The 13,205-nt window shown below is 52.4% G+C and overlaps 5 protein-coding genes across 5 annotated transcripts; all 5 read right to left on the minus strand.

Annotated features, from left to right (window-relative positions):
- Positions 1-31: 31 nt before the first annotated feature.
- J4E78_000940 (uncharacterized protein) lies at positions 32-942 on the minus strand (the record flags this gene model as incomplete). The annotated part of the gene is made up of 2 exons (XM_049361601.1): positions 32-484; positions 571-942. The coding sequence occupies 2 exons, from the start codon at positions 940-942 to the stop codon at positions 32-34; spliced, it is 825 nt and encodes a 274-aa protein (XP_049226884.1).
- A 215-nt stretch (positions 943-1,157) lies between these two features.
- Positions 1,158-3,053, minus strand: J4E78_000941 (uncharacterized protein; the record flags this gene model as incomplete). The annotated part of the gene is made up of 1 exon (XM_049361602.1): positions 1,158-3,053. One exon carries the CDS (start codon positions 3,051-3,053, stop codon positions 1,158-1,160), a length of 1,896 nt encoding a protein of 631 aa, XP_049226885.1.
- A 779-nt stretch (positions 3,054-3,832) lies between these two features.
- J4E78_000942 (uncharacterized protein) lies at positions 3,833-5,384 on the minus strand (the record flags this gene model as incomplete). The annotated part of the gene is made up of 4 exons (XM_049361603.1): positions 3,833-4,418; positions 4,479-4,703; positions 4,843-5,047; positions 5,096-5,384. The coding sequence occupies 4 exons, from the start codon at positions 5,382-5,384 to the stop codon at positions 3,833-3,835; spliced, it is 1,305 nt and encodes a 434-aa protein (XP_049226886.1).
- A 2,831-nt stretch (positions 5,385-8,215) lies between these two features.
- On the minus strand, positions 8,216-9,793 carry J4E78_000943 (uncharacterized protein; the record flags this gene model as incomplete). Its single annotated transcript, XM_049361604.1, has 1 exon — positions 8,216-9,793. The coding sequence occupies one exon, from the start codon at positions 9,791-9,793 to the stop codon at positions 8,216-8,218; it is 1,578 nt and encodes a 525-aa protein (XP_049226887.1).
- Positions 9,794-10,612: 819 nt separating this feature from the next.
- J4E78_000944 (uncharacterized protein) lies at positions 10,613-12,284 on the minus strand (the record flags this gene model as incomplete). The annotated part of the gene is made up of 6 exons (XM_049361605.1): positions 10,613-10,770; positions 10,824-11,317; positions 11,367-11,805; positions 11,855-11,924; positions 11,978-12,103; positions 12,153-12,284. The coding sequence occupies 6 exons, from the start codon at positions 12,282-12,284 to the stop codon at positions 10,613-10,615; spliced, it is 1,419 nt and encodes a 472-aa protein (XP_049226888.1).
- Positions 12,285-13,205: the final 921 nt, after the last annotated feature.

The raw sequence follows: 13,205 nt of genomic DNA on the forward strand, positions 1-13,205 counted from the left end.
CTCCATGTGTTCCACACCTTACTCCCACTGTTTATGTCCCCGCAATCTTGCGCGGAACATGCTCGTCGTAATACAATGTTTCTCCGCTCTTCCCGCCCTCGAACAATCCCAACGCCAATTTAGCGACAGCCTCTCCACAGAGCTCAGGGGGTTCCACCATCTCATCACCCATCTCATCCCAAATCCTGAACCTCTCGATCTCATGGTCCGCCATAACGCCCCGATACTTCCCTTCGAATAGTCCATCGATCATCTTGGTTCGTGTTAACTTCGGGTATACGCCCTGTACACTAAGCAGTGGCTCTTCGTGTGCGAGACAAGAGATGAACCGGGTTAACGCGGCTTTGGTAGTGCTATAAGGCATCCATCCATGGTAGGATACTGTGTCATCGCAGGCCGAAGAGAGGATTATGACTTTGCCGCGGCCAGCGTTATGAGGATGCGCTATCCGCGAAGCACGGAGCTTTGGGAGCGTAAGCTGAACCTGAGGACCATTAGCGTATGAAGGGCGTTACATTATATCATGCAGTATTAGGAATGAGCAGTGTAGTATGTCAAGGTGGTACATACCATACTCATCGCGCCAAAAACATTAATGTCAAAACTTCTCTTCACCGCTTGAATGTCGACCGTTTCCAATTTTTGGATCGGTGTAATAACACCTGCACAGTACACCAAAGTATCCAGCCCTCCAAAGTGATCGAAACACGTCTGGACCGCTAGCTCGCGATCTTCTTCCACTGTAACATCGCCCTCGACTATTCTGAGACGTTCTCTCTGCTGCTTCGTGAACTCAAGCTTGATGGTCGAATCTATAAGCCCAAACGCAATTACTTTCGCGTTGAATGGTAGGTAAGGTGACGAAAGTATGGAAAGCGTGGTGGCGTATCCGATTCCGGACGTTCCGCCGACGACGAGGATGACTTGAGGCTTCGAAGTCATGGTGCCTGAAGAAAACTTGGGTAAAAGTGCACGCACGACGAAGTATGAATTAGGATCAGATGATGTTGAAGGATTGAAGCTTGTGCATTTTGAGACGGCGCGAGTGGAGACATGCCCCGCGCTAAATCCGAAACTGGCAAAACTCGGAGGAAGCTTGAGGGAGGTGCGTTGAACGGCCGCGGCCCCTTTCTTGAATCTACGGCAGCTACATATCACTACAGTCGCGCCTTCGAGCCTTCGCCATCTTCTATCATGCCTTCTTCGGCAGCCTTGATCTGCAACGCCAGTACCCTACTGTAGAATCGCGACAGTGCCAAATTGCCACCCATGAACCACAGACCAGGATGACCGCTCTTCTGCCACATCGTCCTGAACTCGCCCTCGTCGTTGAAACCCCATACATCGCTGACGCGGTCCCCGACTTCATCGCCGAAGATCTTTCGTGCCTGCGTGCGCATGTTCTGGTACCCAGTCGCAAATACGATCTCATCAGCTTCCAGCTTATCACCATCCGCGAACTCGATACCGTTTGGCAAGATCTGCGCAATCTCTTGGCCTTGCTTGACCTTGATCTTGCCATCGATGATAAGCTGGGATGCGCCTACATCGATATAGTAGCCGCCGCCGCGCTGGAAGTACTTGACAAGAAGGCCTGAATCCATCGGTCCACTGTCAAGACCGAAGCCAGCCGCGCGAAGACCGTCGTGCATTTTCTTGTCGTGGTCGGCTTGAATCTTGGTGACTTTGATCTGCTGTGCTTTCAGAAGCTCACTTGGCAGACTCCAGAAAGTAAGGTCGGCATCGTCAACAGGTGGTGCGTCTTGATCGTACAAACCCTTGTTGCCGATGTCGGTGATAGCCTCGGAAGAAACAACGCATGTTGTACTGCGCTGTACGATGGTGATATCGTATCCTTTCTCAAAGAAGTCTTGCGCGATATCATGGCCGGAATTGCAGCATCCCACCACCACGGCCTTCTTGCCCTTCGACTCGGGATTCGCGCCTGGGTGCTCGGAGCTGTGGCACAGGCGGTCGCCTTTGAAGTCTTGCATACCCTTGATCTGGGGAAAATTCTTCTCGCCGGAGTGACCTGTCGCCTGGACAATGTGCTTCGGATGTAACGTGCGTGTCTGAGTGCTCCCATCGGGTTTCCGGCGTTCGACAGTCACGGTCCACTGCTTCTTACTCTCATCCCATGATGTTGATTTGAGGCTTGTCGAAGTCCATACGTTGATCTCCAGCAAGTTCACGTACGCCTCGAAGAACTCCGCCAGCTTGTCCTTAGGAGTAAAGACTGGCCAATGTGCTGGGAAGGGCACGTAAGGCATGTGGTCGTACCATACTGGGTCGTGGAGTACCAGTTGCCGATATCGCTTGCGCCAGTTGTCACCAACCCTCTCATTTTGGTCGACGATCAACGCGGGGACGTTGAGCATCCTTAGACGCGCAGCGACTGTAAGCCCGCCTTGCCCGGCTCCAAGGATCAACACTGTCGGGTCGATCTCCTCTTTCTCTGCATCACGCGTCTCCTTCCACGTCTTCCTATTCGGGTCTCCTCCATGCTTCACACCCTTTGTCCTTCGGTGACCCAATGGCTCTTCATGACCTTTAAGTTCCTTCAGCAAGGTGTACAGCGTGAACACCTTCCATTGTCCATTGTCTTCGGCTAGGTTCATGACACCCTCGCCACGCCCGAGGCTCGTCTCGAAAGTTACAAAGAAGTTGATACCAGTGATATCGCCTAGAACATCGATCGCTCCAAACTTTGGCGCGCGGTAGTCTGAGCTCTTGTCCACTTCAATCTTTTCCATTTGCACTTTGCTGGAATCCAGGTACTTCTTGATGTCTGCGCTACCCTTCGACGTCCTAAGATCCCAACTCAACGCTAGGTGATCTCTCCAGTAACTGTTGTCTTTGGAGAAGAGGTCGGCGATAGCCGCATGATCCTTTTTCGCAAGTGCATCGTTGAACCGTGTGATCACCTCATTGGCGACCTTATGTGCATCGACGGACTCGTTTGTCGACGACGTTGGCCATACACCGACTGGTATGTTGACACTGCCGGCCTCAGGACGCTCGCTGGAGCGGATTGAAGTGTCGCCGACTCCCATGTTTGTGGCTTGCTGGATGACGTAGGTAAGGAATTGAGTGAGCAGACAGTAATGTGCAACAAAGATGAAGAATAGCTGACAACTACAGCACAAACACAATCTTTTGAACACGGTTAAAAGGGTCACGACATGTCATCAGCTGAGTGAACGGATTACCATCTTGGTGTAATCCGTATACGCGTGTAGCATGCCAAGCCACCGTGGTGTACCTGGTCGGCAAACCTTCCTCGCTGAGAAGTGCGGGGAAGATCGTGGCGTCGCTCCGGGGAACCAACGTGAGAATCCCCCTTCTACCCGCAACTTTCCATCGCAGCGAACTCCGATGTGCGGATAGTCTCCGCTCGAGAAACATTTCTGCTCGAGCATCGTCCAGTCCAGGCCGCGACACGTGGTGCTGTCACGTGTATCGCGAGCTTACCTACAGATCTAGCCAAGTCCACGGCATCCGCATCTGCTTTCGCTCAACTCATGAGACTGAACTGACACAATAGATGCCTACAGCCTCTTCCATCACCCCGATGGCGCATTCCGACAGAGATGACAGTCATGCATTTCAGCGCCACGTCATGTTAAGTTGTACTTAGGTACGGTACCACAGCTGTGTACTCTTACGTGTCTCGCTCCTTCTTCGGACCAACGGTTGATTTGGTATATTCAACTCTACAAGGTCTATAATTATCGTTCTATCGCACATCTAAAGTGCGGAAACAATGTCTATTTTACCAAACCCACGCTAAATAAACACAAAACAGTTTGACATTTCAACAGCGCTCGCACGTTCAACTCGGCCGCCTCGGCCATCCCCAAGTCTTTTGTTGCACAAGCGCTGCCTCATCGTCGCTATCCTCTATCAGTCGCTTGGGTACTGACCCACTCCTCATACTCTCATTCCCCTCAGTTATACTCTCTAGACTCTTCTGCCTGCCTAGTCCCCTCTCCTCAATGACAACGCCGTGAGACTGTCTCCTTCCGTGCCCTGCTGTGATCTCCACTTCCGAGCCTCTGCGCTCGTAAAACGGGTTCGGCTCAGTATGCACGATGACCTCTCTCGTCTCCTTGATTTGGTTCCCTGTCGGGGCGAAGCTAATGACACGCTGCCCATCTTGCTCGGCATTTGCTTTTGTATCGACGGTGTAGGAAGCAAAGCTGGCGAGCTCGTGAATCGAACCCCGTGCTTTGTGCGGATTTGTGCCGGTGGTGCGGTGACCGGTGGTGGATTGGTTGGACGAGGACTTGAACTCGTGGGCAATGGATGCCATGCCTGTCTTGCGCGATGTCGAGATTGCGATGCGTTTGATGAGGTTGGCCATTGTCATTTCGATGTTGAGTTTTACTAGGTAGGCGAGAGGATGGAATTGGATGTATCTGGAAGAAGGTGGGTTAGTAAAGGTCAGAGGTTGGCTTCTGTCAACGAGTAACACTTACACAAAGGAATTTGGTATCGACATAGCGGCGATAATCATGACGTCCATAAGAAGTGATACCATCACGATTTGCTGGTTGAAACGAACGAGCTTATTGTACTTTGTGAGGCCGTTGTTGATCAAGTTCTGCTTCACAGTCTTTAGGAAGTACCAGTTCAACGCCGCGTCGGCGAGGAGGTAGAGACCCTTTTCAATCCGGTCCCAGTACTCGTTGATGAGGTGGTACCTGTTGGATCGTCAGTCTAATGCTTGGTACGATTGGGTCTCGCAGATGTCGTTCCACCACGAACCAGCCAGACGAACCCAGCCGATCGTCCAGCCCATTGCGACAACCATTGATGCACGCTACCAGGAAAGTAACTTACTTCGAGTTGATTTGTAACCTCGCTGGTATCCAGACATTGAAGACACTGATGTTGATAACAGTGACGAAAACCGCAGTGCTAATCATGATCCATCTCGAACGCCGTCGATCAGGCACGATGACACGGATACGGTTGATGATAATCTGCAAAAGCAGCTGAACCTGGATACACCACCAGAACAAGATGGTGAAGTAAAACGCGAAGCCTGGGGTGGTTAGCATAATCTCAAAAGCTCTACATCGTCACTACCTACTTGGTCTTATGTACTTGAGCAAGTGTAAAAAGCTCTCAAGGCCCATGGTAAACGAGACAATAAGTTCCAGCCATATCATCCAGACGTAGACGCTCCTGAGCGGTGATCGCGATCCTCTTGTTTGTTTGACAATGAGCCATAGGGCCAGGATGACATTGAGTAATGTCAGTCCCCACACGACGGAGGCTATGATGATGTCTGCTTTCGTGATGGGCTCATTCTTGTAATTATCTGAGATGAATGGGCCCCATGGTTGGAACGACGGATCATCATGATATTCGTTACTCATGCTGAGCCAGCGTGGAAAAGATGTGTGGAACGATGGTGGCCTGATAATGAACGTCGCAAACTTAGCGAACGTGGTGTTGTATACTATGTGCGACCGGTCGAGAGTGAGCCGTTATGACACACGCGAAGACCCTTCACATTCTTTGTCCAGACCGACTGATCCATAACGGCAGCTAGGGGGGTTTTCAGGAGATGAAGCGAACACTTGACAGACCCTCGAGTCGAAATAGAGTTCGACAGAAAGTGGCGTATTAGCCCTGTGTTCGAGAAGGACAGATCCCATTCGTTGGGCGTCAAGCTTGGGTGGATATCCGGAAGGCAAACGAGCGATCCTTTCGTGAATCGTGCCACTAATCCTGTAACAGCAGTGCTGCTGGATCGTAATGGTCCGACCTGCATACGGAACGGGATCTATCCTGCTGGAACGCTAATGCTCGCTTGACAGGGAAGGGCATCCCTTTTGCGGGGTGATGCAGGATTATTGCGCATCCTCCAGGCGATGCACACATGCATTTGAACAACTGGAGAACCACGGGGAGCAGTACCTTAACTGTGATATGTTATTCATGGACTGGTAGTCCATATCTGGCAACGTGAAGTATGGCGGTGAAGAGTGCAAGATCCAGAGAGCTGTTCTGACACGCGCGGCGGCAAAGTTGGTGCTGTTTCCAAGCTGTCCAGGTCTGATGCCTGTCAAGTTTCCTAGTGGCGTCGAAGGGATTTACCGCGCTCACGACGATGCCCAGGTGTTGAGGTGCTAGCAGCTGCTGGCTTACCGGTAGGTATGGCGACTCTTCCGCGTGATGTGATTTGCTCTCCGGCGACGCTTTTGATGGACTCAGGCAAACTTGCAATAGACTGCATCGCATGAGAACTATTGCTAGGGGTACGTGGTGTTTAACCCTTATACTGCCAGCTGCTACGGCCAGCGCACCTTCTGCTTCACTAGGTGATGCGATTGAAGCCTCGAGTACTGCCTTCCTATACAGTTGTGGGCCTCCGTTGCATCCGTGAAGCTGCACCTGTCATGGTTAATGCAGACCCAACGATCTGGACTTCATCGTCTCCTCATTTTCCATAAGTTCGGTTTAACACACGGCGGTTCGCCAAACTAGTGTGGGTGCGGACGCGCCGCCTGCCATGGTCTTGCGTGCCGTGCACACGTGTGTCCTGCCTTGTCCTGGGCTACTTCCAAGGTTGGATATTAATTCAGGCCATTCGACCTCGACGCCGTCAGCTTTAGCAACGGCGCCTGGGCGCCCCCTAGCAGGGTCACCGACTTTGGATGAACGTCGGAGGATTGGTAGGCTGCGGCCGCAAGGAACATGGCTGCGGATGAAACGTGCACCGAGTGGGCTAGACGAGATTGCCACTTGAGCAAGGCCGGGGAAGTGCCTCCGAGCGAAAATTCAAATGTGCACCGTCCCGAGCAACACGATGTGCGGAGTCGATATCCTGTTTTTAATGAGACGGGAACAGGATGGTGCATATCGAAGGCCTTGTCGCTGATCGTCGAAGAGGTCGGGGGGATTTGCGACATGCGTTAGTATGCGGGTCCAGGCGATCATTGCGACCCAGCGTTTCGAGATCAACAGCCCCGACCGGTTTGCACCTATTGTGACAACTTAAAAAATTACTGATCAATATCGCATCGTCATAGGCTACGAATTTGGGAACAATTCGAATCGTGGCGAGACCAGCTTGCGATTTGACGCAGCAGCAAACGCTCCGATGATTGTTCCTCTTCCAGACAGAACGCGCCCCGCCACGACTCTATCTAGACAATAGCCCTACTGTTCGCCCATCACTGGCTCAACACTATATACGCCACTAACTCTGTTTTGAAAGCCACACAATCCGGTCAGCCAAATGCAGGTACCTAACTTCAGTGTTAGTGACGTACACGCCTTGTCGTATTCCTGTGATGCCCGAACCAAGGAGTAATCATGAGCGCAAGCCACGATAGTCTAGTCTGGATGATACGCCAACGAGAGTTCGACTGCATCGCCGAGTTCACGATCAACATATTTAGCGACGCCCAGAAGCCAAGCTGCGGGTTCTTCACTGCCCGAACAGCTGCCCAAGTAGGCACCCAGTAGACAACACGCACGTGAACTACTCCTCTCACCGCGCAGCCCAACATCTACATCACGATCCTGAGCCCACACCGCCCTGTTCATTCCAAATCATCTCAAGCTGGAGTACCGTACATCCAGTCTCCGGTACTCAAGATATTCCGCGCCTTGGGAACAGCAAAATGGCATAGCGTCCACTCCGTCGCCATCAAGGTGTGCGCTTTCCGCTCTACCTTGTGTCTCCGCCCCGCGAAGCCTTATGTTCTATTCTGCTTCTGTTCTGGCGAGACTTTGATGCATACGCGAGATGCTTGGTATGCTTGTTCGAACTGCGGATGTGTTCTTTTCGTAAGTGTCAGGGTGGAGGATTGGTTCAGACGGAATGTGCGTTTGAGGACAGTGCTAGGTTTATAGAGAGGAAGAGGTGGAGATTGGATGGTGATTTCTGCTTCGAACTAAGTACAGGAGAAGGGCATGTGATATGCTGAGTTAAACGGCGTGACACTCTCGGTCTCGAGCTGAAGGCCAAATAAAGAGCTCCTGACTATCGAAGCCGACACTCGAGGTACTAAGAGCGCTTAACGGTGTGGATCGGTCGTGAGACTGTGCAGTGCAAGCATTTACATCGGAAAGCAACAGGACACGGTAATGTTTGAAATGTTTTATTACATTGCCTTTTCTACTTCTACAGCATCATCGCATCATTGGTATCATCAACAACATCAACCATCCACCCAAATCTATACTAATACAACATTTAGATAGTGTGCTTTCCAGCACCGCATGTCTGGCCATGGTGAGCATGTCCGCCATCATCGAACCTCGACATAAGTCTGCTCCTCTCCGCGCCACGCTTGCGGAGCGTCATGTTGGCTCTTGGAATACCTTCGAAGCTCAGGGCGTACTTGGCAACTGAGTTGGCAATGCTCTGGGTGTTGAGTAGGTAAGCGTCGAGAGCCAGGTTGTCGATGGTATCGCAAGCCTGGTGGTAGCAGGCGTCGAGCGGAGCACCAGCCTCACCACCGAAAAGTTGTGCCTCCTCCTCAGTCTTCAGCACCTCAGCACCGGTAAACAGACCACCTGAAGGAATACCGTTCTCGAGGAAAGCAGCGTAATCAGAGCGGAGAGTGAAGAGAGAAGGTACGTGGGCAAGGCCACGCTCCTCGTAGAACTCCTCAAAGTCCTTCTCGATAGTGTCAGATCCAGCGGCGCCGGAGAAGTTGAACGCACTGCCGTCACCGTCGTAGATACCGAGGACGTAGTTGGGCGATGCGATCATATCGAAGTTGAGGTAGGCGCGGATCTTGTTGGCCTCGGTTGCGTTACCACCGAAGGTACCGTTGATGGTCTTCATGTAGTAGAAAGAGCCCAGCTTACCGAACTCCTCTGCACCCCAGAATCCGAGACGGACGGCGTTCTTGATCTTGTACTTAGTAAGGGCAAGACCGGTCATGAGCGTACCAATGGTACCAGATCCGTCGTCGTTAATACCGGGGCCGGCAAAGACGGAGTCGGTGTGACCACCGAGCATGAGCACGTTGTCGTGGTCACCTTGCTTGGTCTCGGCGATGACGTTGTAGTTGGTGCGGTTCTCGCGAATGGCATCAATGAAGAGGGTTCCCTCAACTGTGCCGTTGCCGAGCTTGGCTACAATACCCTCTCCAGCTTCCTTGGTAATGCCAACAACGGGAGCGTAGTCGCCATCACCACCGAGGGTACCAGAAAGAGGTGTGTTGGGCTCGGTGTTGTAGATTATAGCACCGACCGCGCCAGCAGTTTGGGCGTTGGCGGCCTTGTCAGCGAATGGACATGTGCCTCGAGAGATGAGCGCGATCTGGCCAGAAACTCCGGCTGGGAAGTCGTCAACAGCGCATCCGAGGTTGTTAACCTTGACAACGTTGGCGGTAACATCTCCAGAGGGACCAAAGGTCATGTAAGCGGCCTCAATCTCTTCTCCAGCAACAGTGAGCTTGGTGGTCGCGGCGGTGAAGAGCTCAACGAAGGGCTGCTTGTACACATCGTAGTATCCAGTCGCCTTGAGCGTTTGGTACAGCCATTCAGTGGTAGCGTTGTGACCAGTGCTACCGAAAGCACGGTTACCACCAGCCTCGTCGGCGAAAGTCTGAAGCTGTTGGGAGCCTGCGAGAAGGTCCTCGAGCTTGATATCCTTGATCAGGTCCTTGCGAGAGACAAGCTTCTTGGGTGGCCCATGAGGGTGAGGCTTTCCAGGCAACTGGGGCTTCTGAGGCTTCTCGGGCTTTGCAGAAGGCTTTGGCTTCGCATCGTACTGTGCGAGGACAGGCGCAGCAAGCGCAACGAAGGGAACGAACCTCATCTTGATGAATAGTAGTGGCAGATGAGCAGGAGAAGAGGAGGTTGCCTTGGGATATGTCACAGGTACAGACTGGCTCTATATACTAAACCTCGTATCCATATGGCTGGTCCAGAAAGTCTTCATGGGCCACCATGTGCTTGTAGAACTAACCGATACAGGCAGCTGCTGTATCCATCGGTGCTTCATGGTCGCTCAGGAACCGCAATTGAGCAGGTAAGGGCAAGTGGTGGGTCCGTGGAAACGGGTAGCCGGGTGTAGAGCTGGGGGGCGAAGGCGACGCGATTGATGAAAGTCTGCTTGGCTGCGCAATGCTGTGTTGCATGAGGAAGGTAGAATAACCGCGTCGCTCGGCGGAGCCCTCTAGTTCCACGCCGGACGCAACTTGATTGGGAAGGAACGGACTGTGCAGATAAAGCCAAGCCCTTGGCGCGCCATCGCCACAATCAGGACGAAAGAAACGAGAAGAGGCGATATCACAGATCTGCGACTAGATCCTGCGCGGAGGCGTGTAGCTTGGCGGTTAGTTGCGGTTCGGAGGTAAACGAATAGAGCCCAAAGAGCGAGCAACGGTGATACCGCGACCGCTAGAGGTTGCGAGGCAGGGTTGATACAGGGCTCTGAGCGGTCTGGACATGATTGTTGATAAGTTTAATTCGGGATCAAGAGGGGGAGTGCGCTGTGCCGGAACTCTTTATTGAACCAATCGTCGTGCACGCGAGGCGGCACTGATACCGACGATACAGCCGGGATCGACAGTTGCAATGAATTCTAAACTTCGCCCTGCCGCGAGCAATCTCAGATTGACGAGGTCCTGTCCATCTATCTCTCAAACCCCTCCTGCATCTTGACAATGAAAACACCACGTTCCATGGTGTTGATCAGGATGTGACCACTCTTGAACAATGCATAGCTCGACCACGTGCCAACAAAGTCGACGGTACCGCCGCCAGGCATGTCGTCATCCTCCGGGTAAACGTCTGCGCAAAGGTCAGTATAGATGAATCGATAGGATGATCGTACATTTGCATACCGAAGAACCCAACTTCCTTCACGCCAGCACCAGTCGGGTCGTCAGGGATGCTGCGAACATCCAGAACGCGGAATCCGGTGCCGTAGTTCGATTGGTAAGCAAAGCCGTTCGCGACATACTGGTTGTGGTCGATACCCTTTGCTCCGCTCTTGTACAGTCCAGTCTGTTTGGGCGCACGGAGGGATGAGATGTCCCAGATATACGTGATGGGGTGACCAGGGATCGCTGGACCCACTTTGTCATATTCGTCATATTCGTCATCGAGCAAAAGAAACTGCTGGTTCATGGGGTCCAAAACGTTGCCCTGGTGGGTGTATGCCGCGCCTTCGTAAGAAGTGTTAGATAAGATGACCGGGGCCTTCTTGTCAGTCACATCGTAGATCGTAAGAGAGTCCTCGTTGTAGCCATAGCAAATCTCATGGCCCTCGAATTCAGCATCTGGTCCGCGGTAGATGAGGCATTGCGCATCGTGTACGTAACCGTCCTCTGATGCACTATTCTGAGTCAGTGATGCTCACATCCCCAACAACATGTCTCACTCACCAGCCCGGGCTTGTTGGGTTTGAAGGGTCGGTGATATCAATGAAGATAATGCCCGACTTGCACTTGTCAGTCCTTGGCTGGGCACCAACGGCATAGATGAAGTTTGTCTCTGGGTTTGTGACGACGTTGTGTGTTCGGCCGTTGGGAAGGCCTTTGAAATGACCAACGAGGTCATTGGCATTGCTAAAGGTGACAGGAGACGCAGGGTCGATGTCGATCAGCTTCTTCATGTCGAAGATCTGAATGCCATGGCCGACCGCCTCGCTACCGATGATCATCAGGTTGTTCTGGCCACGGATCTCGCGCCACGTGCTGGGCGTAGAGTAGGCGGGTAGACGACCCAAGTACGAAAGCTTGCCCTCTGCCGTGATTTCAGCGAATGCAGCGCCATCTTGTTGTCCGATGGCAACGAATTCGCGACCGTCTTCAGATGTCCAGCCTAATGTTGTTCAGCGAAGATCTCAGCAACTCGATATGTGAACTCTTACCCCATGAAGAAGATCCGACACCGCGGGTGCTGCCGAGCTCGGCGTGCGACAAGAAGTGAAGCAAGTCAATCTATACCGATTCGTTAATGACTGAAACTCGTGATATATGGTGCATGGACTGACATTTTGGCATCGGAAGACGTCCTGTCCGGCGATTGCGGTGCCGTTCATGCACTCCACCTTGTCTTTGATCTCGGCGTATTGGGCAGAGTTGTACATGCCCGCAGCTTCCTGGCGTGCCCATGACTCCTGGTAAGAGTCAATACAGAATTCGAAGATGCTGGAATAGGGTTGCGACCTTCTTGAGGGCAACATTGTTCTCGTGCCTGATACCAGAGTCGTAAAGCTGTGCGGCTCTGAACTCATCTTTGGGCATTTCCTTTGCCGCCGCAAGGGCGGACAGGGAAAGAAGGGCGGTGCGTAGGTACATGTTGACTGCGACTTGAACGATGCGCACGATGCCGATGGAGAATCATCATGGGCTCTTCGCACAGTCTTAAATGCGTCCCTACGACATGGAGGTGCTCGACATGCCAGCACCCATCCTGCAGCACCTATGGCAAACCCGGCAGGTAGTCACCATACCTGCCCGTTTGGATGCTACTATCCGTGTAACCATGTAACCATCCATTACACCTGGTGGTACAGATCCGCGATTGGCAGCCGGTAGAGATCATAAGCAACGTGTAGATGAGGACGAATGCCGTGCAGGGTATGACATTGGTGGCTTTAGATGAAGCAAAAGCTTCGTGTAAGGAGCTGTCGACGAGATAGGAAGGAGGCTTCACTAAGCATGTCTTGGCTACAGCGGAAGAAGGCAGCGCCCAGATGCCAAGGTGCAGATCCTAGGATACAGATAACTGCTGTTCCCGGAACATAGATAACAGCTGCTGTTGTTGAACGTTTGACCAGGCAATGGGATTATCGTATGCAGCTATTCAGTGGGTTATGACCTTATTGTTTCGTGGATGTGCCGGCCAACGAGCCTCGTTGGGTGTTGCGCGCAGAGAGCGCAGGCACGCAGGGACAGATGACGGACGGCCTGTTTTACCGAGGCATGTGAGCATGCACCCCCAAAGTTGAACAGGTGCTTTGAAGTCTACGCTGCCCATCTAAGCTCAAGTTCTCATGCTGGGAAGACAATGTAACCTTCTTAGCTTTTTTGGTATAAGATCATTGTTCTTCGCGGGGAGGGGTGTCGGGTTTTCCACTGAATGCGGCTGCGGGCGGGGGCGGCTCCATCGCGTGATTCGGCTGCACAATTCGCGTGAGAGTTATTCACTTGCGTCGATACAACAAGCTCTTAATGTAAGCAATAAGCAGACAAGCATTAATAATAGGGCTGATGGAT

The sequence above is a fragment of the Alternaria triticimaculans genome, assembly GCF_023758025.1.
Source record: "Alternaria triticimaculans strain BMP 0046 chromosome Unknown scaffold_1, whole genome shotgun sequence".
NCBI lineage: Eukaryota > Fungi > Ascomycota > Dothideomycetes > Pleosporales > Pleosporaceae > Alternaria > Alternaria triticimaculans.